Raw genomic sequence first — 24,913 nt, forward strand, 5'->3', positions numbered from 1 at the left:
TGACCCCGGGCTATGTGGCCTCCTATCTTCTGTCCCTGGGCCGTGTGGCCTCCTGCCCTCTGTCCCCAGGCCGTGTGACCTCCTGCCCTCTGTCCCCGGGTCGTGTGGCCTCCTGTCTTCTGTCCCGGGCCGTGTGGCCTCCTGCCCTCTGTCCCCAGGCCATGTGACCTCCTGCCCTCTGTCCCCGGGTCGTGTGGCCTCCTGCCCTCTGTCCTGGGGCCGTGTGGCTTCCTGCTCTCTGTCCCCGGGTCGTGTGGCCTCCTGCCGTCTGTCCCCAGGCCGCATGGCCTCCTGCTCTCTGTCCCCAGGCCGTGTGGCCTCCTGCCGTCTGTCCCCGGGCCGAGTGACCTCCTGCCGTCTGTCCCCGGGCCGTGTGGCCTCCTGCCCTCTGTCCCCGGGCCGCGTGACCTCCTGCCCTCTGACCCCGGGCCGTGTGACCTCCTGCTTGCAAACGGGAGTCGATCTGTGCTACAGAAACAGCACGCTCCCTTATTCTCTCCCGTATCTGAGACGGTCTAGTTGCAATAGGGTAAACTTGGTCACCTGGAGGGCTTTTGACTCCCTCCCTCCCCCGCAGAGGCGTGATCTCTGGGTCTGAGTCCGGCTGCCCCGACACAACAGGACGCATGTTCCCTGTGGGGTGTGGCCCCACGTGAAAGCCCTTATGGGGACAGTGGGGAGGAGACCGCCGGCGGGAGGAGCTGACAGCCAAGGGAACAGAGCGGCCCTCCCTGGGCGGGGACGGCGGGAGCTGTTCGCCGTGGGCAGCAGAGGGCAGTGACGACCGCCAGCCCTCCGGCCCTCCCCGCGTTCCTGCCTCTGGCTGGACTCGGCCAGCAGCAGCAGACTCCGCGGAAAGGTCCTTAACCGCCCTGTGCCCCGGGGGCAGGAGTGGGGCGGGAGTGGGGAGAGAGAGCAAGGGGCCGACCTCGCCTCTGCAGAGCTTAGGGCCCCGGCCTGGGGCTCGTCCTGCGTCCCGCCCTCCCGCGCACCTGCTGCGGACAGCCTGGTGGAGAAGAGGGCCCCACAGCGTCTCTCCTGGGACTCATGTCCTCCCTCCCTGCCTCTTCCCCTGTGCCCTGATGAGGCCGCCGCCCTGTCTCAGGGGACGTCCCTCCTCTTGGCCGAGCAGCTCCCCCTGCCTTCCGTCCCGCCCCGAGGAGCCCTCTCCGTAGAGCACGCCCCTGCTTCTGGACGCGGACCCCGTGAGGGGCATTCGGAGTCCCTCGCCACGGGCATGCAGACGGCGCTCCGCCCGTGGGGGGCACTGGTAGCCCCACCCGGGTCGGCCGAGCCCGTGGAGCCCCCGTGCCTCCTCACCAGATCCCGGTTCTCCCAGAGGTCCGACGGCGCCCCTCGTGGCTGCTCGCTTGCTCTGTCCGGGGAGTGTCCCGCGTGATCGACGGCATCCCGACATCCCTGGTGCAGGGAGGCCACGCAGACCTTGAGGCTCTGTGTGCGTCTGTGAAAGGGGGAGACCGCAGGGGCACCGCAGTGCAGGCAGGGAGAGGCCCCGGCTGCCCAGGGGCCCGCAGGGTGCACGTGAATTGGCAGAACCGTTAGAGACGAGTAGGGCGATACGGACAGTTAGGGTGTTTCTGCGGATCGTTAGATTGATTCTTTTTCCACGTTTTGAAATAGCAATTGTTTAAAAACCTGATTTTAGTGCTGCTGTTTCCCGGTGTTGTGGGTGCAGGTACAGACTCCTGGGGGGAAATCCCACGTTTTATGGCTCTCGCACCCGGGTCTGGAGACCAGCCGCGGGTTCTTTCTTCCCGCGTCCCGTCTCTGACGTCAGCACCCGGGGCTTGCGGACTCCTCTGTCCTCCCGTGGAGAATGTCCACACCGTGACCACCCAGACCCCGTGGGGCTGGCCCCGTCATTCCCCGGATCTAGCACGGAGCCTGGTGTAGACGGTCCAGGACGCTTCCTGGAACGGGGCCGGTCTGGGCTGGCTTCTCAATAAGCTGGTCGCTGGTCCCCCAACGGGGCTCTCTTCTACGTGGTCTTCCCCTGGCGTTTGGGGGGTGGGGACACACGCCCGGGCCCACGTGACGGGCACGGCTGCAGGTGAGCGGGGTTCAGACGTGCCTCTCTCTGGCTGCTGAGAAGAATTCAGTTTGTCCCGTTTCTTGGGCCGCAGGATGGGAACTCCGAATGGGACTTGGAAGGAAGTAGGTCTGGGCTGTTTCGGGGACAGACTTGTTGTGATTGCTTCCCTCCGCGATGGAGCAGGCTGCCTGGAGAAGCAGCGGGTCCCCAGCAGAGAGGGCGCCCGGCGGCTCAGTCGGCTGAGCGTCGACGCTTGATTTCGGCTCGGGTCATGATCCCAGAGTCACGGGATTGAGCCCCGCATCAGGCTCTGCGCTGAGCCCAGAGCCCGCGTGGGATTCTCTCCCCTCCTCCCTCTGCCCCTCCCTTGCTCTCTCCCTCTCTCTCTCTCTCTCTCAAAAAGAGAAAAGGGGCAAACAGAGACCGGCAGCGACCTGTGCCGTCCCTGTCTCGGTGGGAGGCTGTGGACCACACCACCTCTGCTGACGCTGCCCCCAGGAGCGGAAGTGGTCAGTAAGCGGGGGGAGGGGGAGTCTTGGTCAGTGTGACCCAAACAGCCTGCACGTGGACCGAGGCAACCTAGCCACGCTCCGTCTACACCGCCCGCCAGTCTGGTGGCCCGGCCTGTTTGCCAGGGACGGGCCGATGTTCACCTCTGTGGACAGGACAGCATGAGCTCCTTGCTCTCAAGCTTCCAGCTGGGGGGCCAGTAGAGGGACTGGTGGGGGGCCGCGGGGCAAGACTTCGGTGACACCCCCCTGCTCTGGGGTGGCAACTGGGCTCTGAGGCCAGGCTCCTGGCGGGCCTCACCCACTGGGTCCAGTCACCAGCGCCCACAGTGGCCGGCCCAGGCCTTCCTGGACCTCCCAGGTGGGTGTCCCTTACGCTGTGAAATAGCCCCTGCCCCAAACCCTCTTTCGTCACCCGCTCCCCAGGGCACGGTCTCTCTTCTGCAGACGCCTGGCGTCTCGGGGCCTCGGCGCGCTCCGCCGTGAAGGGAGTTCAGAAACCACCCACTTGGAGCAGTAGCGGCTCCCTTTGTGAGCCCGGCGTAGGTCGCGGTGAGCGCAGGGGCCCGGGGCGCGCGGAGGGCACCGGCGTCCTCCGTGTGGAACTCTGCCGTGGGCATCTCCCCCGCGCCGGAACTTTCTGCGCAAGCCACCGTGCTAACTGTGTTGTTACCCGCTGCGTAGTCGAAGAATTGATCGCCCTCCAGGTTCGTCCTAATTTGCACTCACTCTGTTTATTTAAGGCTGAAAGTGTTTCCCTGCTTACTGTGAACGTGCACGTGCTGTGCGTGTCACACATACGTTTGTGCCTGAATTGTCCGTGTCCCTTAGGCTGACTCCTGGGCGTGTGGTTCGGGTCAGCAGTCTAACCACGTTTGCCTGGCGTTCTTGCCCGTGTGTGGACTGGAAAAAGACGCTCTCATCCTGCCCCATCATTAGGCTCTGAGCTGTGGGGCTCACTGTCCTGGGAATGTAACCCAGTTTCCACCTTCTGAAACTTTGTAAAGCAGCCATTTCCTGCAAGGAGTAGTTTTCTGTCCCGAACGGGGCAGTGGGGGGGGCCTGCAGAGCACAGAGCGGGGACCGGGGGCATCAGGTCAGGTCCTGGCCGCGAGGCCACCACCCAGGAAGCCTCTTTGTACTGGGCGTGAGGTCAGGTAACGCTGTGAGAGTCCAGCGTGAGGGCTGGAGGGGGGGACATGAGGTCACGCCCCCCGCCCCCATCCAGCTTACAGGTTGTCAGGCCAAGGGTTTCTTCTTTCCGTGTTGATCGGAACTTTGCCGTAACTGTTTGTTTTCACATGGTGTCTTCTTACCCTGCGTGACATGAAATCGTTAACCAAAACGCATTTCCTAAATGTTGGCAACCTAAACTTAAAATACAGGGCTTGGAGTCTTGATTTGGGGCATTAAAAAATAATCACAAGGGGCGCTTGGGAGGGTCAGTTGGTCAAGTGTCCGACTCTTGTTGTCGGCTCAGGTCACGATCTCACAGTTTTTGGGTTCCAGCCCCACGTCAGCCTCTGTGCTGACCCCATGGAGCCTGCGTGGGACTCTCTCCTTCTCTCGCTCTCTCTCTCTCTCTCTCTCTGCCCCTCCCCTGCTCGCGCTCTCAAAATAAACTTTAAAAAGTCGTAAACTAAAACAAGTAAAAATTGAAAACCACTTAGAGGCCCGTTGGGTGTCACCCGCCGTCCCTCTGGGTTGGGGGAAGGTTCTAGTCCGGCCCTGCGGCCACCACGTCATGACCTCGTCATGACTCTGTTGACCTCTCGTTCCGCAGGCAGCTCCAGCAGCAGCAGGCAGAGTTGGAGGTGCACCAGAGAGATGGGCTGTCGTCATACGACCTGTCGCAGGTGAACTTCTGGAAGGTTCTTTCCCAGTTGGAGCTGTCTCCGGGCCAAGGGTCGGGGGGCTAAGTTCAACCCTTAGCTTGACGCCCTCAGCCCAGCAGGTGCTGGTGCTCTGTCCTCCCACCGAGTGCGGAGACGCAGGTCCCACCCTGGGGGTGTCCTGGGACCCTCCTGCAGGGCGGGGCCATGGAGGGTAGAGGACACGTGAGGACCGGGTGGCCGAGTAGGGCCCGAGCTGCCCGTATGGGGAGTGTCTGGGGGCGATCGGGAGCTGCGGGGGGCTCTACGTGAGCCCAAGGACCGGACCAGCAGACGCGGAAGCCGACAGAGGCAGTTCTGAGCCGCGTCACCCGTCCCCTTCCCGGCCGTCTGTCCTGCCCTGCACCGGGTCCCCACTCTGTCCACGCAGCCTCCCTCCCTCCTCCCTTCCCCTCTGTCCCTCCTCTTCCTTCTGCCTTTTCTCCCGCTGCTTCCCACGGCCGTGTAGAGAAATCACGAGGTGCCTCGGGGCTGGGCCTGTCACCCACGTTAGACTTCCAAGTCCACGCTCCTGGTGTTTAGGGTGGTTGATTATCGGTTATCTCTCTATAAGGGATCCGTGCCACTCTGCGGTCCCCGGCTCACGCCGCACCCCCCGGTCTCCAGACGAGCCCCCCACCTCAGTAAAACCACACAGCCTGAACTGCCAGCGAGTGGGGGGGAGGGGACCCGACGGGGCTGCAGACACGTGCTCCGTGTCTCACACTCTGGATGTGGTTGTGTTTTCACGTGCCAACAGGTTCCTGTCCCCAACCTCCCGGCCGGCGTTCACGAGGCGGGGAAGTCCGTGGAGAAGGCCGATGCCATCTTCTCCCAGGAGAGAGACCCCCGGTTTGCTGAGATGTTTGCGGGAATCAGTGCGTGTAAGTTCCCGAACAGCGCTTACGTGCCGAGGGTGTGGGGCGTGTGGCCGCCGTCGGGCCATCAAGGGGCGGCCATCCCGAGGGAGCAGGTGTGGATGAGCGCCGAGTACAGGAGTCCGAATGGAACCCCTCGACTTCTGGCCTTGCCTCTCGTTCACCTGCCGCCTGGGGCCCTGGACCCCTCATCTGCTGAATTCGAGGGTTTGGAATAGACGTGCACACGGATGTCCACGGTTCACCCGGTGGCGGCCAGCGGGGGCCCACCTGTGTCCGCCTCGCTCCCGGACGGAAGGGTGCCATTCTCGGCTTCCCACCCCCGTCCCCCAGGCAGATTTCCACTAAGATGAGCAGCCTGGAAACATCTCTGTCATTCCAAACTTCAGAAAAAGGATCCCATTTTCTTGTGGTCAAGGACTTCCTGCAAGATTCAGTACAGTTGGGGTCCATCGAGGGGAGAAACCAGCCGGCCCACCCAAAGGAAGCATGGGAACACTCATCGGAAGGGACCCCACAGCGTCCTACGGGACTGAGGAGCCGGGGCCATTCGCGCAAATCCCAGTCCTCCTGACGTCGACACCTGTGGAGACCCCGCCGTCCTCCCGCTGGGCCGTGGACCAAACGTGAAGGAGCAGGGAGGTGCCCGAGCCGCCTCCCTGGAGCGCCACCGACGGGTGGGGCCTGGCCTCCGGTCTCCAGCACAGAGCACGCCCGTTAGCACCACCAGGAGGCTCTCCGCTGGTGGCTCCCGCGGGCCATCCAGACACGCCGGCCGCGTCCACCCCTGTCTCTCCACGTCCGCAGACGAGAGCAGAGACGGCACGTCTCAAAGGGCTCTCTTCCTCTCCGAGGAGCCGGAATGTTTGACCGGATCCCCACGATATTCCTAGGGAATCCGTGTGAGGTTGTGATGTTACCCAAACACGGACACCTTCCCACAAGGATGACAGAACAGGGGACACGAACCCCCAGGAAAAAGGAAAGGGAAGGAAGGAAAGCAGGAAATGCAGTGCTCCCCCCACCAGGCTGCGCTCACAGCCGGAAGCCGCAGAAGGACTCCTCCGACACGGGCCGTCTGCCTAGGCTTCCGAGAAGACAGCTTCCAGACACTGCACTTGTTCGCGACATGAATCGAAACGCAGAAGACCGGAACGGAAGCGGCAGGTTGAAAAAGCAGGAGTGTGAAGGACGAGGCACGCCGAGAGTTGGCGCAAAGATTGTCGGAAGGTGCAAAAGACACAAAGGATAAATAAAAACCCGAATCGAACCCGTTCAGCAAAGATCTAGGTGCATCCTGGGTTGGGGGCCCTACACAGACGTTTCCCATCGGCACGTGCTGGTTTTTTTTCTCTGACGTTTATGGAGAAACCCAGCTTCCCGTGGGTCTAAAGATAGCCACTCTTGAAAGGAGAAAAGGAGAAGCAGGAAGGAAGTCTCACAAGAAAAGACGAGGACATTTTTAGCAAATTGCAAGATACTCAGAAAAAAAGCGAACTGGTAAGGAAGCGTGAATATCACGAGCGATAAACTAAGCTGGTGTTCAGGGACCCCTGACCAGCAACTCCTGATTGACGTGCTGCCGAAATATGCCGTAGCCCAAACGACATGACGTGAAACCCTTTAACCCGGAGGAGTGGGGGTGGGGTGCCCTCGGAGGCAGCTAAGAGCCGTGGGCCAAGATGGTTATCTTCTTTTTTTAAAGTTTATTTATTTTAAGAGAGAGAGAGAGAGAATGGGGGCGCGGGGGCAGAGAGAGGGAGACAGAGAATCCCAAGCAGGCTCCACGCTGTCCCCGCAGAGCCCCGCGCGGGGCTCGATCTCACGAGCCGTGAGGTCATGACCTGAGCCGACACCAAGTCGGATGCCTAACCGACGGGCCCAGCCAGGCGCCCCGCTGAGATGGTTAACTTCTACAGATACGATGCAGATACGAGCGGGACCCGAAGGCGAAGGTACATGTGTCATGAGCCTCGGAACACGGGAAAACCAAAATAGGTAGGAACACGAGAAAATCCTGATAGAGCCAGATTTTGCAGCGGTCAAGCAGGTCAAAGCCGTAGAGCGAAAAAGGACGCAGAAGGCTGAATGATAAAACCGAACATCTTTACATACCTGTGTCCACGTATAATCTCGTACCCCACAAATGTCTTAGAGCGCTTAGGAAAAAATGCGTTTCTCATTTACCCGAACCACCCAAACCCCTAAGTGCGTAAGAAAATAACAGCTTACGTTGAGTGGATGGTCACAAGTCCCTGGGGCACCTGTCTCCTGAAACCTTTAGCCCCTCTCCGCCTGCGGACCGGTCAGAAGCACACACATAGGAGTCCAGGGGGCCGCCGCCCCCCCCCCCCGTGCTGTGGGGTTTTCGCTGCAGCCAAGGAAACGGACCCAGAGGCAGTGCCTCGGTTTATCGGCCCGTCACAGAGGTAGTCGGTTTGTGGTCAAGGAGGCCCGCCCTCTCCGCCCCAAGTCCACGAGCCCACGTGTCCATCCCTGCTCATGACCGCCCAGTGGGGGACCCCCCCCAACTCTGTGTGTCCCCCCCACCTCCCAGGCCACAGATGGGTACAGGCGAGGGGTCTGTCGAGGCACGAAATAATTGCCCTGTAACTAACTTTAACCTCCCTTATTCCGGTGTCTCGTGGGTGGGCCGTCAGGTGTGTGGAAATAACACGTGTGGGAGTTTCGAGACTGCAGGGAAAGGAGCCCCTCAGTCACAGGTGCAAGGCCACGCCCGTGACAAGCAGGGAGGCGCTGGGGTCCACGCTCAGGGGGTTGGGGCCACTGCCCCGCGCTTCCTCCGTGGGCTTGGGAGGAAACAGCATCCGAGGAGGAGCTTCCTTCTGTTGGTTCTTTCCATCGTCCCGACCCTCGGGAAGGGCCTGCCCTCCGGCAGCGTGTGGCCCAGCCCGGGTGTTGGGGGACGGCCCGTGCCCTCGTGTGCAGAGAAGGCGCGTGCGGCTGGACGGCCGGGATGCGTCCTGCTCGAGGACACCCGTCCTTCGCCTGCTCCCCGGCTGCCCCCCGCCTCCCATAGTCTGCAGGGCAGGGAGCCCTTGACCGTGACCTTGCCCTGCCTTTCCTAGCGGAGAAGAAGATGATGACCTCAGCCTCTGCGGCGGGAACCCAGCAGATCTACTCCCAGGGAAGCCCGTTCCCCCCCGGACACTCGGGGAAGGCCTTCAGGTACGTGCTGGGAGGGGGCCGAGGGCGGGGGATGCCCCTCACCAGGGAAGCCCTGGGTCTCAGAGCTCGGCCCCGTGCGCGGCAAATGCGGCAAACACCAGTTAGCGGCTGCTGCCCTGCGGGCCCTGGGCCGGGCCGGGGTTCTGGTGGCTCTGGTCCTGCCCCGGGAGCGCCCAATGTGTTGCTATTAGATGCATTGCTATCGCCGGCTGGGGAAGGAGGGTCAGGGACTGGGAAGAACGGCCAGAGGAGAGATGGGCTGCCCGCAGGAGGGTGTGTGGGTCCTACGTGCACCCACCAAACATCCAGCTCTCGAGGAGAACGGTCCCAGGCCTAAGCCCAGTCGGGCAGAGGTCCCCATACAGCCCGGACACCGGGTGACTTGGCCAGAGCCTAAGGGAGCGTCAGGTGCAGGCAGGGACCAGGACCGGGCAGGTGGGACTGACCACCCCGGGGGAGGGGGCCCTGCCAGGAACCTGCCCTCACGAAGGAGGCGCAGGCTCATGCTTCCCCACTGGGCCGCGGACAGACCTGGAGAAGCAGCTCAGAGCCGAGCCCAGGGTAGCAGGCTGAGATCCCGCGGTGGCCGCGGCCCGCCCTTCAGCGGGGTGTTCTGGATGCAGTCTGCTCCGGGGCTCTGGGGAGCAGCTCCCCGGTCCGGACGAGAAGGCGGCCGAGCCAGCTGCTCCTGAGCCTCCGTCAGCGCCGGCCGCCCCTCCCCGTGGCACAGTGCAGGAGGCTCCAGACTCCTCTCCTGCCGCGGGGTTACGTGCCCCCCCTGCTCTCGGCACACAGTGACGGCCACAGTTCCGTGCCAGGCTCTGCACCTCTCCCAGCCCGGGCAGGCAGTCAACTGAGTCCTGGCGACACTTGCCTGTCCCTCTGTACAAGGGGCGGCTGGGAGGGAGCACAGGCCAGAGGTGAGGAGCGGCCAGGCCTAGGTAGCACATCCGGGGAAGGCCTGGCCGGCTCCTGAGCTGAGACTGGAAGCCAAGGTCAGCTTGTCACTCGATGGGACGATGGGGCACGCAGGCCTCGGGAATGTGCCGAGCAAAGCCTGGGTGGTGGGAGAGGCTTCGAGTCTGGGGGAAACAGGAGGGGACCGTGGAGGCCTTGAATACCATGCTAGGGAGCTGGAGGGGAGAGACTTGGGGAAATGGGTCTGGGAGAAAGTCGGGGGCGTTGTGTCGGGGGAGATGGAAAGTGAGGCTGGAGATGGTTCTTAGGACAGATGGTCCAGCTTGAGATGCTGAGCTGGGCTGAGGCTGTTGTCATAGAAGCAGAAGTTGGAGGGCAGTTACAGAGGAGAGGCAGGCTGGCAGTGTGGGGAAGGAGTCAGGGGAAGGCGCCAGCCCCTGTGCAGAGCCTGGCATCGGGAGGCATTTACTCACTGCTCATCTATGGGGTGGACAGATGGGTGGATGAAGAAGGGATAGAGGGAGGGAGGGAAGGAGGGAGGGAGGGATGATGGATGGAGGAAGGGAGGGAGGGAGGGAGGGAGGGTTGGATGGATGCTCATGAGGCCTTAACCCTGTGGAATGGGCTGAATTTCCTGTAAATCTAAGGGGCCCATGCTCGTTTGAGGGGGAAGAGTGTGGGGCGAATGGCAGTCAGAGGTGGCCCTGAGCCCTAGCACAGTGGCCTTGCTGCACATGCCCAAGCGTGTCCTCACCCTGAGTCCTGCCGTGGTGCTCCTGGCCTTGGCCCCGGCCCGTGTGTTCCGAGACAGGGGCCCCTGGGGAGGGCCGGGCACGGGGCCGGCCCTCCTCTGCCAGCGCCCTCCCGGGGGTGGCGGGGTGGGGGAGAGGCCCCCGTAAAGAACCGTGATCAGAAAAGGCCTTCTGAGGCCGACTGGGAAAGGCGCCTTGTGTGTGAAGTGACGAAGTGTTTTATGGGGGACGGGAACGATGTCCCCTCGTCACGGCCAGGACCGGAGGGCTCTGATGTTCTCCGGGCCTCCCTGGCTGGAGGGGAACCGGACGGCATAGAAGAAAGACTGTAACTCATGAGTGACGTTGCCCCCTCGCTTCTCTACTGGTCTATAAACTGCCTTTCTTCAAAACCCACCAGATCCTTCCGTGGTTAGCCCCGTCCCCCTCCCCTGACTCCCCCCGGGGCCCCCAGCGCTCTGGCCCCAGCGGAGCCAGGAGGAAGGGCCTGAAGGGAGACAGCGGTCTCTGGCCACCCTCCGGTCTTTAATGAGCTTATTGTATAATCCGCGTGGCTGGAAAAAGCTCTGGGCGGCAGCGTCTGCCTGCAGGGGCCCTGGGGCCGTGGGGATGCGCCCCCTGTGACACACACACAGCAGGCGTGGGGGGTCGTGAGGAGTGAGGGGGGCGGCGGGGAAGTGTGCTCTGGGGGCTGGGCGAGGCCCCCCCCCCCCCGCAAGCTTTCACTCACAGGCTCTCTCGTCTGTTCCACGGGAACCAGCCGACAGCCTGTGGCCCGTTTGCTGAATCCTCGGCCCGTGGGCGTCCCCTAAGGGACACATTAACCAGAGCACAGAGCAGCCATCCACGCCTCCGGGCTGATTTTCGTTCCAAGGAGCTGCCCCCTCAGAATCTTCTGCGGGGAGCAAGAGACACACGGGTGGGGTCTGGGCCGCGGGGAAGAGAGAGCGGGCCCTGCTGGGGCCAAAGAGGCAGAGTGCAGCGGTGACGGGCTGGGGGCCTTTTTGTCCCGTGACGTGCTGCCCTGGAGAGACGGACAGACGGATAGAGGCCGCACGTGGGATTGAACAGGAGGGCCCAGGGACCCGCGTCGCGGGCGAGGGGTCTCCCGGGGACAAAAGCGATTTCGTCTCTCGTAGCTCTTCCGTGGTCCACGTGCCCGGTGTGAATGACATCCAGTCCTCCTCGTCAACGGGCCAGAACATGTCCCAAATCTCCCGACAGCTGAACCAGAGTCAGGTGGCGTGGACAGGGAGCCGGCCGCCCTTTCCCGGACAGGTACGGGCCTCAGTGAGGGCGTTGCCCCGGGTGCCAGGCTGCTGGGAGCCCCCGGCCCTGGGACACGCCCAGCCCCCCGGTAGTCGCCATGAGGCGGGTGTCCACTGTGGAGTCTGCCGAGCCCAGCGCCCCGAGAGCCCCTCTCACTGCGGGGCCGGGGGCACCTTCAAGCAGACCCGCCCCAGAGACGCGGGGCCCACGTCCTGCGGTTCCTGGGCCCACGCACGCTGGCCCGATCCCAGGCTCGTGCCCACTTGGCCAGGAGGGCCACGGGGAGTCACCGTCGGCCACTGGGGTGGCAGCGACCCACCTGGGGCCTGCTGGTGACGCCGCCCTCCTGTCTGCTTTGTCCTGATCGTAGCAAATCCCCTCCCAGTCCGGCAAGACTCAGTCGTCTCCCTTCGGGATTGGAACGAGCCACACGTACCCAGCAGACCCCTCTTCCTACAGCCCTCTCTCCAGCCCGGCTACGTCCTCGCCCAGCGGGAACGCCTACTCCAGTCTCGCCAGCAGGACTCCGGGGTTCGGTAGGTGGGGCGTGAGGGCGGGACTCCCCGGGGGGGCTGGCAGGGTGCTTTCTGCACATCCCGAGTTCGGGGGACCGAGCCCCCAGCTCCCAGAACCCTGGGACCAGGTCTGGAGGTTTCCAAGCGCCTGCTGTCCAGCTCTGGGGGTCCGCCGGTATTCCTAAGACACTGGCTGCTTGGGTCTTGGCTTTGTGGGGTGACTGGCATTTCCGAGGCCCTGGGACTATATTCCTGTGTGCCGCTGCGTTCTGAGCTCTGTTTCAGCCCTTTTCGGTCCTTGGCAAGGACGTCCAGGTGCCCCACGTCAAAAACACCATAACCTTGGTTTCAAACAGCCAGGGAACAGTCGTGAGGATGGCCAATTGTATACAGACGTCGTGTGTGAATAAGAGGCACTGTGATGTTCTCTCTCTTGTTAATATGCAAAGAGGGGCCCCTCCCACGTGAGAACGCCTGTCCCAGCTCCTCAGGCCATAAAGGGTTAAGCGGCCGCTCCTTCTGGTGCGAGTCCTGGGGGCCTTTGCTCCTGCTGTGTGGCTTGTGTGGCTGGCGTGGGCCGGGGCTCTGCTTCACATCGGGAGGGGCTGGGGAGGGGCCCGGGGCCCGGCCCAGCATCCTGAGCTGACGCCCGCCCGCCTTCTCACAGCACGGTCGCGGTGACAGCCAATGACATGGCCCTCGGGGCGCCTCGCTGCTGATCGGGATTTCCATTTCAGGCCGGAAGCTCCCCTTTGCGCGTCTGTCGGCCTTAGGGACGAGGCCGTGTCCCTCGCCCGCACGCGGGGTCATCCGCCGCGCCCCACGTCTTCTCCCGCCCCCGCCACTCACGGTCCCGCAGCCCCTGCGGCATGAGGTCGTGGGCGCGGCGTTTCGCAACCTCTGGCGGTCACTGCCGCGCGTGGCTGCAGCTCAGCTCTGCGGCCTCTGTTCACTTGGAGCAGGTGCTCGTGTGGGGCCTCAAGCTCCCCCTGCCGGCTGGTTCTGCACCATCTCAGGAAGGACAGGGCCCGAGCCGCTGCCTTCCAGGCCCCCGGGCACCCAGCTCGGAAGCCACCCTGGTCCCCTCACCCTCACCCCCCGGCAGTCTCTGCCTCCAGCTCCGGCCCCTGGGGAGCGGTCCACCCGCCTCACCCTGAAGGGTCCAGGGCAGACCAGGCGTGCAGGCACCCGGTGCTTCCTGGGAGACGGGAGGCCTGGCCCTCGGTGCGGCATCGAGGCCGGGAGACGCACGGGCACCGGGAGACGGGCAGGGCAGCTCTCTGGGGACAGCAGCCTCGGTGTGACACAGGCCCGGAGGGGCCGCCGGGTCTGGAGAGTCAGGGGAGAGTGGGTGCTCGTCCTGGCAAGGCCGCAGCAAAAACAGCCGGGGCCCCTGCGCTGCCCTGGCGATCTGGGCTCTGATCTCCACCTGGCAAATGCGGGCTCTGAGCTGTAGACGTAGATGAGACACGAGAGGGACACAGGCCCCAGGCTGAGGCCCCCGCACGACTCGACGGCCAAGAGCAGCCCCACACAGACGGGGCTCCGGGCTCAGCAGGCGCCTCTGCATTGCGCTCACGCTCTCCTGCCCTCGGCGAGCCCAGTGGGAGTCACGGCCGCGGCTGACTCTGGACGTTCTGTCTGCCCGGCACGCACGCGAGAATCCTTCAATGCTGCCGGAAGCCCTAAGGGGGAGATGCCTGATCGCTCCCACTTCACAGAGAAGTACACTGAGGCGCGGTGAGGTCCCCTCGGGCTCTGCTCGCCAGCGTCTTCCGATCCGCTGTTCAGGGCGCCTTAGAATCGGGTGGGGATAGGTGTCCCTGCAGAGGTCTCTTGGTCTGTGTTAACGAGAGGGCCGGGACCCCCTTGGCAGGGTGCGTGGAGAGCGGTTTCCCGTGGCGTTCCCTCTGTCCCTCCTTTGCTGACGGTGACCCAGCGAGGGGGCCGTGGCGGGCTTGGAAGCCAGGCCCTGGGGAGGGGGACAGAAAGCTGAGGGGGAGCTTGGGACGGGGGTTGGTCTTGATGGGGGGCTGCCAGCACCATCCAGACGAGGCGCTCGTGGGGGCCGGCCAGCGGCTGGTGTGGGCAGGAGGCCCCAGCACAGGTGTGGGGGGCTGGGGGCAGGCGGGGCGGGGCGGGGATGGGGGATGTGCAACGTGTCGGAGACCCATAGCTCTGCTCCAGGGGCTTCAGGGACACGGGGTCCGTGGGGACGGGCTTCGGGCAGGGTCAGAGAGAAGAGGGTGTTCAAGGGGCTGGTGAACAAGGATGGGTGGTCCCGAGCACGGTGGGAGGGGTGCAGGGAAGAGAGCGGGAGAAGGGACAGAGCAGCCCCCACTAAGGTCAGACTCAGCAGTCATCGAATGAACCCAGGACTACGAACCAGCCGCGTCTAGCCATGCAGTGGACACTCCCCCGGGCCCCGTGTGCGACCTGAGTGGCTTCCGGGCCCCCTCTGAGGGCGCAGGCCGGACGGCCGTGCGTGGGGCCTGCTGGTTGGGCCTGGAGGGTTCGCAGGCCCGCAGCCCCCCTGCCCACAGTACCCGGCTCAGCTGGTTGCCCGGGGCCGGATACCGGGGTCCCGACTGCCCTGTGTCACCGGCCGGAGCAGGCGAGCTGAAGGCCGGCGCCCCTGGCGGCCGGCGTGACCAAGGTCTGGCACAAACAGGCCGACGCTCCGGCGGGCTCCTCAGGATGGCCTGTGGACCGAGCTCCGACCTTGAACAGGAAAGCGGCCCTTCTGGGTTCTGGCACCTTCTAGGAACCACACGCTCATTTGCTCCCCGGGTTTCCCGGCGTCTGCCCAAAGCGCTCCCGCCCTCGCAGGCCTGGTGACGCGCCCTGAGCTGCGCTGCCGATGCATTTGCATTTCCAGAACTGGTTCCAGCTTCTGCTCAGCCAGGGTCTCACCTCGCCCGACGAGGAGGTCCAGACGTGGAACTGGAGCCACTTCCTGGGGGCTGACAGGTGCGAGCGTCGCCTCCCTGTGGAGCTAAGCGGGAGGGGCGCGGTCCGGGTCCAGGCAGGACGCAGAAACCACACCAGCCACGGGAACCGGGACGCTCGGTATAAAGATCCTTAACTAAGAGGAGGCGTTGAAAGACGCGGCCTGAGGAAGACAGGTGCGGCGAACGTGGGCGCCAGCTTCCCGCTCAGAGAAGCCGGTTGCTCCTACGACCCAGGAATCCATGCGCTTCTCAAGGTTGTGAAGTTTGGTCTGGAAGCCCACCCGTCTGCCCGGATGGCAGCAGCCCGTAGCACACTCTCCTTGGACCGCGGGGCTGGCGGGCTGGGAGCGGCCAGCGCCGCGTCACCCGGGAGGGGCCACCTTGTAGTCACGGCGCATCGTGGAGTCTGCCCGTCACCCGCGCGGCTCGGGAAACGGTGTCTCAGTGGCAGAGGCTGGAAGAAGGTCCTCCCCCCGGGCCTCCTGGCGGACGGCAGTGAGTCCCTCCTGCAGGTCACTGCCTGGGAGGGACCTCCCCAGGGAAGACCCTGCAACGGGAGGTCCGGCTTCCGCGTCCCCCGACGCCGCCTGGCTCTCCTTGCAGATGTCGGCGGTCCTGGCGGCCTGGTCGCTCATCTGTCCTCCCCAGGGCACTGGCCAGTCTTGGTCACCACCGTGGCCCCAGCACTCCGCTCAGCGGCAGGTGCACGGTGGGCGTTGGATACAAACGCTCAGTTTACCAAGCGAATGCACGGGGCGTCCGCGTCAGAACGGGGCTCCGGCATTCACAAGCCGGACGAGTCGGGCCAGTTCGTTCCCTGGCGCCTTAGAGCCTCGGTTTCCTTGTGTGGCAAAGGCGGGTAACGGGCCCGTGTCTTAGGGTCAGAGGGAAGAGTAAGTGACACGAAGTGACTTTTCCTGTGGCGAACGTTTAAGAAGGAGCGTTTCCCTTCCCGGCAGTTTAAGGATGTTTATTCTGAAATCCCGCGTCTGTCATCAGCAGAACTACCCCAACCGTCCTGCAGCCTTCAGCCCCTGCCGCCTGGCCCGCCGCGGGGCGTCACGGGGCTGACGCAGGAACGTGCATGGGTTTCATCGCAAGCTGACGGTGGCCAGGAAGCTTCAAATGGGAGGAGGAGGAGAGGGTGACGGGAGGTTCGGCCCTCTTTCCACTCCTTTCCGTTCTTCTTTCTCTCCGCAAATACGCCCGGAAGTCTCCAGTATCGAGAACTGGGGGGACCCTCGGTGACGCGTGACCTGGGGCTGGGTCAGCGTAGTGGTGGCCCCGCCAGGAGGTGACGTGAGGCCACAGGCAGGCTGGCATCCGACGGGGCGCTGCGTTCAGGGAGACGGTGCAGGGGAGTGGACGTGAGCCGGAGGAGAGAGCCCACAGCCGTGCCTTCCCCGCCTGGAGGCTCTGAGGGGGAGAGAAGCTGGATTCTCGCACAGGGAGCCCGAGGCACCCCTCAGAGACTTAGATGTGGCCCCCAGGCCGGGCAGGTGATCCCGCAGCCGAGAGAAGCAGGGCTGTGCGCGTCCACCCACCGGACGCAGGGCTGGCGTCCTGACCGCCCGCGGCCTCCACCTGCGCCCCCTCCGCCCCGCCTCCGCTTCCAGGCGCCCTCACGTCGTGCACCCGTTGCCACGGCGGCCGCCTCGTATCTGGGCTCCTCTGCTCTCTGTGCGCTCGCCCTGGGCGGTGGGGCTCCCGGGTGCACGGGGCTGTGCGGCCGCTCCCTGCCTGCGAACCCCCGCGGGTCCCTGCCACCTGCACGGCGGGGGACCCGAGCCTGGGCCTGCCCTCCGGCTGGTGACACTCAGGCCCTTATCCCCAGAGCCGCCACTGGGTCCCCGGGCAGAACATGCCCTCCTCACACCCACGTCTTTGCACAGACGGATCCCTGCGTCGGGGACGCTCTTCAGCCCTGCCTCCGAGCTCTGTGCCGTCAGCTCCTGCCCCTGGGAGCTTTTCCTGCATGCGGGGACGGGTCAGGTGCCCTCCGAGAGCTGGCTTTGTCACTGTCGCACCCTGTCACGGCAGCCCCCGACTGCGTGGCCCTGCTTTTCTGTCCCCTCCCTGCCCTGCCGTGAGCTCCTCCAGGAGGGGCGGGCTTCCTGGCCTGGGTGCCTACCTGCAGGGAGCCGGGGTCAGGGCAGGAGCTCAGGACCAGCGTATGGGGGGAGGGGGGGGGCAAGGTTAAGGCCGTAGCCGGAAGGAAAGGTGGAAGGAATTGATTCACGGCGGGCAGAACCCCAGCAAGGACTCACTGTGGTGGCCAAGTCCTGGGGTCTCCCGAACCGCGGTCCCTCCCCCTGAACACTTTGTGGGGTCGCCTGTGGTCAGTGTGGCCGCTGGAAAGGGCAGGATGGGGCCTGTCCTGCTACCCAGAGCCTGACAGAGAGCTCATTGCCTGCAACATGGCACCGAATGGTTTACAAGAGAGAACGTTGAAGGTGTTTCTTTTTTTCTTCGTGTGCTCCTGGATAAACTGATCCTCTTAGGTTGAATCTTCAAAATATTTTAGACCGACTTCTCGTTTTTCCTGCTTGGTTTTTCCATTGGGTGTTTGTTGTAAAGTGTAGACGGAGACAAACTGCTCTCCGCACAAATTAACGTGCCGATTCCTGCAAAGAGGCCCATCTCTGGGTCTGAGCCGCGCCCCAGTGCCTTTGCTCACACGCCACCTGGAAACGCTCAGGGACGAGCCAGCAGGGCCGTGGCTCGGGGCCCCCGTGGAAGGCCCTCGCGGCTTCAGCGTGGTGAGGTTGGCGGAAGGCAGGGCACGCTGAGCCAAAACTCTCCCTCGGGCACGACCAGACTTTTCAGAGAACAGCCCGGGGACTGCAGCGGCAGAGATGGCTTCTCCCTTCTCGGGGCTGCAGGGGGGCGGCCCGGGGTGGGGGGAGGGCCCGGACCCCGCAGACGAGCCCCCCACCAAAGCTCCAGAGGGCACGGAGGGCTCCAGGACCGAGCCCCCAGTGCCCCTGCCGGTGCGCTCCGAGGGGACCCGCCCCCCGCACCGAGTGCTGGCAGTTGGCATTGACTTGCTACCCGTGGGTCGGTGCGAGCCGGAAGGGGGACGGCGGCCGGCTCTGGACGGAGCGTGCCTTCCAGACGCGGGGGCCTCTGGGCCGTGGCAGGTCCGGCGGAGCCGCGGCTCGGCCCTGAAGGCGGTGTCCTGTGTGTGGGCTCTTTCAGCTGAGAGCGGACAGAGCGGCGGGCAGTTCCAAGGGCGGCCCTCGGAGGTCTGGTCCCAGTGGCAGAGCCAGCACCACGGGCAGCAGAGCGGTGAGCAGCACCCCCACCAGCAGCCCGGTCAGACTGAAGTGTTCCAGGTAAATCGAGCGAGCACCGCCTTGTCGTAGGTACCGGCACCTTCTCTCTGCTTCCTTTCCCCTGCCCCCTGCCACAGCCCCGCCTGCTCCATAGAGACCTGAGTTCTGGCCCAGCGCCGGGGACGGGGGCCGGGAGCCTGGGCCTCCGCTGCCCTCTCTGGTCGGGGACACCCGGGCATCACGTAGCCGTCCGTTGTTGGAGACGCTCCCAGCCACGCCTCGTCCCCTAGCCCCGCGCGCCAGTGCTCTGCCCCCTTGGGGTTTTTCTGGGTCCATCTTCGGCCACAAGTTTCCCCGGGAGGAAGGTTCCAGATGGAGGCGTGAGCTGATTGACTCCCCCTGAGCCCAGTGCTCGGCCCATCCCACAGGGCCCGCACGAGGAAGAAGCACCGAGGCGCCTTCCGTTGTGCCCGGAGCTCCAGGTCTGCCCTGCAGAGCACGGATGCGCAGGAAGCACGTGGGGGGAGGGACTTGAGGCCCTCGGCCCATAGCCCCCCTCCCAAGGGGGCTCTCTCCTTGTCCCCAGCGCCTCTCCCACCTAGCCAAGCGACACCTTCGCAGACAGGGGTCTAGAACCCAGATGTCCCTCTAGGTCTCCAGAGGGGCAGCGTTCTGACCTCCTTCCTCTGTCCTTACGCCGCACAGCAGCCGCGTGGCGCAGAACTCCCCAACCTGGCTCTTCGTGGTCACGAGGCTAAAAAGAATTCTTGGTCGAATAAGCGCGTGAAACGCTGGTTAAGCAAAGTTGTGCGGTTTCTTGACCGCAGGACTTATCAGAGGCTTTTATTATATTAATGAAGACTGAGGCTATTTTAGGCGGTAGCTGGAGTGCGTATGCCTTGTTCCCCACAACCGCTCGTCCACACAGTCCTTTTCTCCCAGAGTGTCTCACGGGCCAAGAATTTGAGAGACCACGCCTTGGGAAATTTTCCACAGGGGATTGAAATACTGGCTATGCCCATTGTCTGGATGGGCACTCTGAGGCCGGCCGAACTTGAAGGGCCTGTTACAAGTGAAGCTTCAGGACGCAGGCATTTGGCCCCGCCCCCGGAACACGCACAGCCTTGCTCCGGGCCCTGATAGGTTCACCCCACCGATGGGCTCCTGTGCGCCCTGCGTCCTGGCTTTACATAAACGCGGGTTATGTCCTGAGGCTCGGTTTACCTGCTGGGATGACCCTGCCCCCCCCCCAGGGGGGAGCGGCTTCCGGGTGTGGACATCTGAGGCCCCCCTGAGACCCCTGGGCTGCCCCAAGGAAGGTGAGCGTGAGGGGGAGCGGCAGGCTGGGCTCCTGGGACACGCAGGTGCCAAGGAGGGTGAGCTGACCGCCCTCGGCCTTCTCTTCTCACCTCCCGCAGGACATGCTGCCCATGCCCGGAGACCCGACCCAGGGGACCGGCAACTATAACATCGAGGACTTCGCGGACCTGGGCATGTTCCCGCCCTTCTCCGAGTAGCGGCGGGCAGAGTGCGGCTGGCGCTGGGCGGCGTGGCTCCTGTCGTGACCGCGCCACCCACGCGGGCGGGGCCCCCCCGCACCCTGCTTGCCCTGCCCGCCCCGCCACGGTCCCCCCCAGCAGAAAGCGTCTCACCCCCGTGCTCCTCCCCTGCACAGCGCCTCTCCCCTCTGGCCCCCAGCCCGGGGCCACCGACCAGGAGCCCCGGTAGCCGTCGGGGGGCCCGTTGTATTTATTGTACTTTATCTGTGTGTGCTTGGGAGGCGAGCCGACTGGGCGCCGGGAGTCTGGTTGTGAATAATCTCCTAGTAGACGGTTTTCGCCTATAAAACGTTCACCTGTAGTCCAGAGTGGGTGTCCGGGGCCTGCCCAGGCCTCAGGAATTGGGTTTCTTCCCGCCTTTAACCTCCGTGGGTGGGCGGACTCGGGGGCGGGGAAGGGAGGCCAGGAGGGCGCCTGGCCTGTGTTCTCCGCGCTGGGGCCGAGCAGGCGGGGACCCAGGGCCGGACGCCAGCTCCCCTGCCCCCAGCTCAGCGGCGCCCCGACTGGAGCGAGCTTGGCCCGGGGTCCCGGTGCCCGGCTGCGGTTCCACAGCCTCGCCAGGAGTCCTGGCCGGGAGCCCACTGGCTTTAATGCGCCGGGCTTCTGAGAGGAGGCGGCCCCCTCCTCTTCCAGGAGGCCCCGAGGACCTGGCTGCCTGGGGAGCGCACGCCCTCGTCCCCCGCTCCAGGCCAGCGCCTCCGGGGCTGCAGAGCCCTGGGCCTTATGTGGAGGAGCGAGCGGGGAGGCGGGACGTCCAGGCCCCCTCGTCCGGCGTCCTGCCGTGCAGGCCTGCTCCCCCAGGACCGGCCCTGGCGGCCACGTTGCATCAGTGGCCTGGAGGGGGCTCAGGTGCGGACCCGCACGGGGGCAGGAACGCGTCCCACCAGGCCCCTGAACCTTCTCTCCTTGGCCGGCTGGGGGGCCGTGGTGTCTGGGGAGGGACGGGGTGCAGGTCTGTGAGGCAGGAGGCTGGGGCTCCCGCTCCAACTCTGCCACACTCGCCCCGGGGCCCCGAATTCCTCGGGTGGTCTCAGGACGTGAAGAAGAGCCCACTTCTGGAAACTTCTGCTGGCTGACTGAGCCGTGGTCCCTGGCTGGCTGCGTTTCCCCGTCTTCGCTGACCTCGCCCCCTCCCACGCCCTGTGCGCACAGAGGCAGGCTCTCTGAGCCTCTCCTGTCCTCTCCGTGACAGCCACGCCCGGCCCCGCCGTCCCATGGGCCCCCTGACTCCCACCCCCGGGAAAGCCCTGCGTCCCTCCCAGGGTCCCTCAGGCAGCCCTGCTCAGGCACCTGCCTTGGACACAACCCACGTGTCCCTCCCCTGGGATTCCGGAAGGCCAGGCCGAGTGGAGCAGGGTCTCAGCTGCCTGAGAGCAGAGTGGGCCCAGCGTGCAGGACGGGGCCGGGAGCAGCGTCTGTGCTGACCTCTGCGAGCTGGGCATTAAACGCCAGCCCCGCCCGGTGTCCGTCAGGGATCCGCGTGGCCTGTCTTGCTTGGAGAGCTCCACCTGTAACAGTCCAATGTGGGTAGAATACCTTTGGCGAGCAGCCAGCTCTGGGTGATCCTGGTTCCTGGACTCTGGGTTCACACTCACTCAGCAGTTTTTAGAGCAGCTTTAACCCCTTTGTGTATGGCGGTGATTGATGATTGAGTGCCGGGTTTAGGCACACCGGGGTCATTTTACCCTCCACACACCCTCACCGTGCCAGACCCAGAGATGGGGACAGGTGCCAGACCAGGGGGTGGTGAGGGGAAGGTGCCAGACCTGGGTGGGGACAGGTGCCAGACCCAGAGATGGGGACAGGTGCCAGACCTGGGGGTGGTGAGGGGCAGGTGCCAGACCTGGGGGGGGGGGCAGGTGCCAGACTGGAGTGGGGGGCTTCCCAGGGCTCACCCTGCCCGGGGCCACCTCTGCCTCCAAGCCTGAGCCGACCCCGAGCCGTGTGTGTGTAATGTTTTCTGAGAAAGACACAAAAAGGGCTTTTGGATCCAAGAGCGGTTGCTCTGTGAAACGAAAACAGACTTTTTTGTGGCCTTTAGCCTGTGAGTTGGGCAGAATCGGGAATTTCGTATTTGTTCCTTCTGTTTTCTGGAGGGAACCAGGGGATTCTCTGGGCTGCGCACGTCAGGGGGGCACGCCAGCTGTGACCTGGGGCCACGCTGGACGCGGAGGGGACGCGGGAGAGGCAGAGCAGCCTTGCCCCGGCGGACTTCCGTCCTCTTCTGTCCCCACACCAGGGCCTGGGTTGCAGACTGCCGCGGTCCGGGTCCCGGCAGGCGAGGCCAGAGGGGCCTGAAAGCCAGTGTCATGCAAAATGTCATGACTCAGGAGGCATGGCCTCCCATCCCCCCCCCACCCCGGCCCCCCATCCCGCATCGTCCCAGGGGCGCCCACAGGGAGCCTGACTGCGGTCCGATGGGCCGGCCTGAGCTCTGCGTCCTCTCTCCTCCACCTCCCGCTTTCTGGTTGTGATTCTTGGAAGCCATCATGTGGCCAGTGGGAAAACAGGACTGGAAGGATCTCATGCCCCAGAGACTCTTCCCCCAAGGAATCTTGAGGCCGGCCAGGGTAAGAGTTGAAGCCCTACAGGGCCTCACTGTCCTGCTTGGGAACAGGCCCGCCCAGCCTCTCCCTGCGAGGCCCCGGCCCAGACGCCTCTCCCCCGGCAGACGCGGCCCAGCCTGGGCTGGGGCTTCGGCCGTGACTCGCTCTGCCGCTCGCACCTCCTCTCCCCTGTGAGACCTTCCCGGGCTCCCCCACGGAGCGGGCCGGGCCGTGGCTGCCTGCGTCTTGCGGGAGGACGCGAAGCAGCCACGTCGAGGCTCAACCGGGACTTGGCTGGTGACTGTGGCCGTGGCTAGGGAGGTTCTAGAACACTACGGATGTGTCACTAGGGAGCTGGTTTTGTTTCTAGCTATGGCGTCAGGGAGTGACAGAGCCGTCACAAACGCCACGTTCCTCCTCTGCTTCCCGATGTGTTCAATCCAGCCCCTTTGCTGTTTCGTGAATACCGTGCAGAGAGTTGGCGGGGGCGGGGCGGGAGGTGGTTCTCTTAGTCGGAACTTACATCAGGGAGCGTGGACTCCAGTAAAGAGACAGTATCTCCCCCATTTAGCCACATGTGACACAAGGGATGGGGCAGGTCCCGGGAAAGTGAGTGCCGGTCACCGAGCGCATCAGCACCTGGGGACAGGGACCGCGACAGCCACTCCCCTGGCCCACCTGCTCCCTGATGGTTGTGACCCGTCTCCGAGCAAGACCGAGCCTGCTGCCTCGCGGACGCTCTAGCGAGTCACGAGTCAGGACAGAAGTGCCAGAAACTACGAGTTTGGTCAGTACTTGCCAAGGGGGCCCATTGTCTCCTCCCTCCGCCACATCCCCGCCCCGCCTCGTGTACTAGGGGGCCACGAGCCACCTGGCTGTCCACCTGTTATTGACAGCCGGGGGTCTGGGACAAAGTGGAGAGGCAGCGCACCGCGGGGCAGGCACCTGTCCACTTCTAGAGTGCCTGGGTCTGGTGGCCAAAGCTACTTCGGCGGTCCGGCCACCGGCCAGAGCCCGCATGGGCGGCACCGACCGTGAAGACCGGGGCTCACTGGGCCAGGCCTCTTCCTTCATAGACGAGGGCTTCTCAGATGGGCGTCCGTGGACAAGTTGAGCACTTAATCGTTTCTCTTGTAGCCTTTCTTCTTATGGATGTGAGCCGTGCTGTGGATAAATCGTTTGTATTTCTTGAATGTTCTCTATGACTAACGGTTATTGAGTTGGTTGTGTATATGTATAACTAATGTAACTGCCTTTTAAAATTTCATCACAATAAAAATGACTTTGCTCTGAACCGTGAACAGCGCAGGCCAACTTTGTCATTGCGCAGTTCGCGGAACCTTCCCGTGGACGTTGGGACGTGCCTGGGGTCACGCCTCTTCCTTAGGGGTGTGTTTGTGTCACAGCCGGCACAGGGCCGGAGAGCTTTGTGCTACGGAGGGACCCTTCCTGGGGCCTTAGCTACCTAGGAGAGGAGGGGAAAAGAACCACTCTCCTTGCCTGTTAGACGAGGCTTTCTAGAAGACTGTCTGCAAATGGTGCATTTGCTCCTCGTTACAAACCTGTGCTGTGTGATTATTACTCCCAGTTTGTGGATTGCAGAACTGGGCTGACAGCAGTCACGTGACGTACCTGAGAACCCGAGGGAAGAAATGACAAACCCAGGATTTCACAGGCCCCACTCCGAGCCCTGGACACGTTGTCCTCTCCAGACACTCACTATTGCTTTTTAAAATTCTCCCAAACTTGGGGCGCCTGGGTGGCTCAGTCGGTGAAGCGTCCGACTTCAGCTCAGGTCACGATCTCACTGTCCGTGGGTTCGAGCCCCGCGTCTGGCTCTGTGCTGACAGCTCGGAGCCTGGAGCCTGCTTCGGATTCTGTGTCTCCCTCTCTCTCTGACCCTCCCCTGTTCATGCTCTGTCTCTCTCTGTCTCAAAAATAAATAAATGTTAAAAAAAAATTAAAAAAAAACAAAATAAAATTCTCCCAAACTTTAGTATGTTAATATACCCAAGCCTCTAGTAAATACTTACACATTCTAACCTTTCTCTGCTGAGAGACGACTGTGTGGGGTCTAGCAAAATGGCGGCCTGAAATCACTTAAAACTTTTCCATCAGACATCCAGCGTTCCCATTTTTTTTACAACTTTATTGAACGATTATTGATAACAAAATAAACTGCATGTGTTTACGGCCTAAATGGGAGAAGATTTGGTGATCTTGAGTTAGGCATGGATTTCTTAGATACTGCACCTAAAAAGCATGATCTATAAAAGAATAAAATTATAAAGTGGACTTCATAAAAAATTCAAAACCTTTGCTTTTCAAGGACACTGTTGGCAGCGTGAAAAGATCCTCCATTGACGGGGAGGAAACCTGTGCAAGCCCTGTATCCGACAAAGGATTTGTATTCCAACTATGTAAAGAACCCTTACGACTAATTAAACAAGTCAGTGCAAAACAGGCAATAAATTTGAACAGACACGTCACCAAAGGAGATACATGGGGGGAAATAAAAACCTAAATAATGGCGAGGGTCATTAGTCATCCGGGAAATGCCATCCCAATCCCCCGGGGCCGTTAGAATGGTTAAAATTTAAACAGACTGATGACAGCAAGCGTTGTCCA

General features: G+C 63.3%; 1 protein-coding gene across 6 annotated transcripts in view; it reads left to right on the plus strand.

Annotated features, from left to right (window-relative positions):
• The window catches only part of ARNT2 (aryl hydrocarbon receptor nuclear translocator 2), a 133,195-nt gene extending 109,609 nt beyond the window's left edge, over window positions 1–23,586 (plus strand). For 5 of the 6 annotated variants that reach the window (XM_040493469.1, XM_040493465.1, XM_040493466.1 and 2 more), the window contains exons 13-20: window positions 4,346–4,418; window positions 5,194–5,317; window positions 8,401–8,500; window positions 11,310–11,448; window positions 11,810–11,975; window positions 18,104–18,240; window positions 19,599–21,442; window positions 21,599–23,586. In XM_040493469.1, the coding sequence (XP_040349403.1) occupies window positions 4,346–4,418; window positions 5,194–5,317; window positions 8,401–8,500; window positions 11,310–11,448; window positions 11,810–11,975; window positions 18,104–18,240; window positions 19,599–19,697 (838 nt within the window). In that variant the 3' untranslated portion in view covers window positions 19,698–21,442; window positions 21,599–23,586. Of the gene's footprint in view, window positions 1–4,345; window positions 4,419–5,193; window positions 5,318–8,400; window positions 8,501–11,309; window positions 11,449–11,809; window positions 11,976–18,103; window positions 18,271–19,598; window positions 21,443–21,598 lie in introns of all 6 variants that reach the window. The other variant, XM_040493470.1, reaches the window with a different exon arrangement.
• Window positions 23,587–24,913: the final 1,327 nt, after the last annotated feature.

Source organism: Herpailurus yagouaroundi, unplaced genomic scaffold, assembly GCF_014898765.1.
Source record: "Herpailurus yagouaroundi ecotype Mexico unplaced genomic scaffold, PumYag 185, whole genome shotgun sequence".
NCBI lineage: Eukaryota > Metazoa > Chordata > Mammalia > Carnivora > Felidae > Herpailurus > Herpailurus yagouaroundi.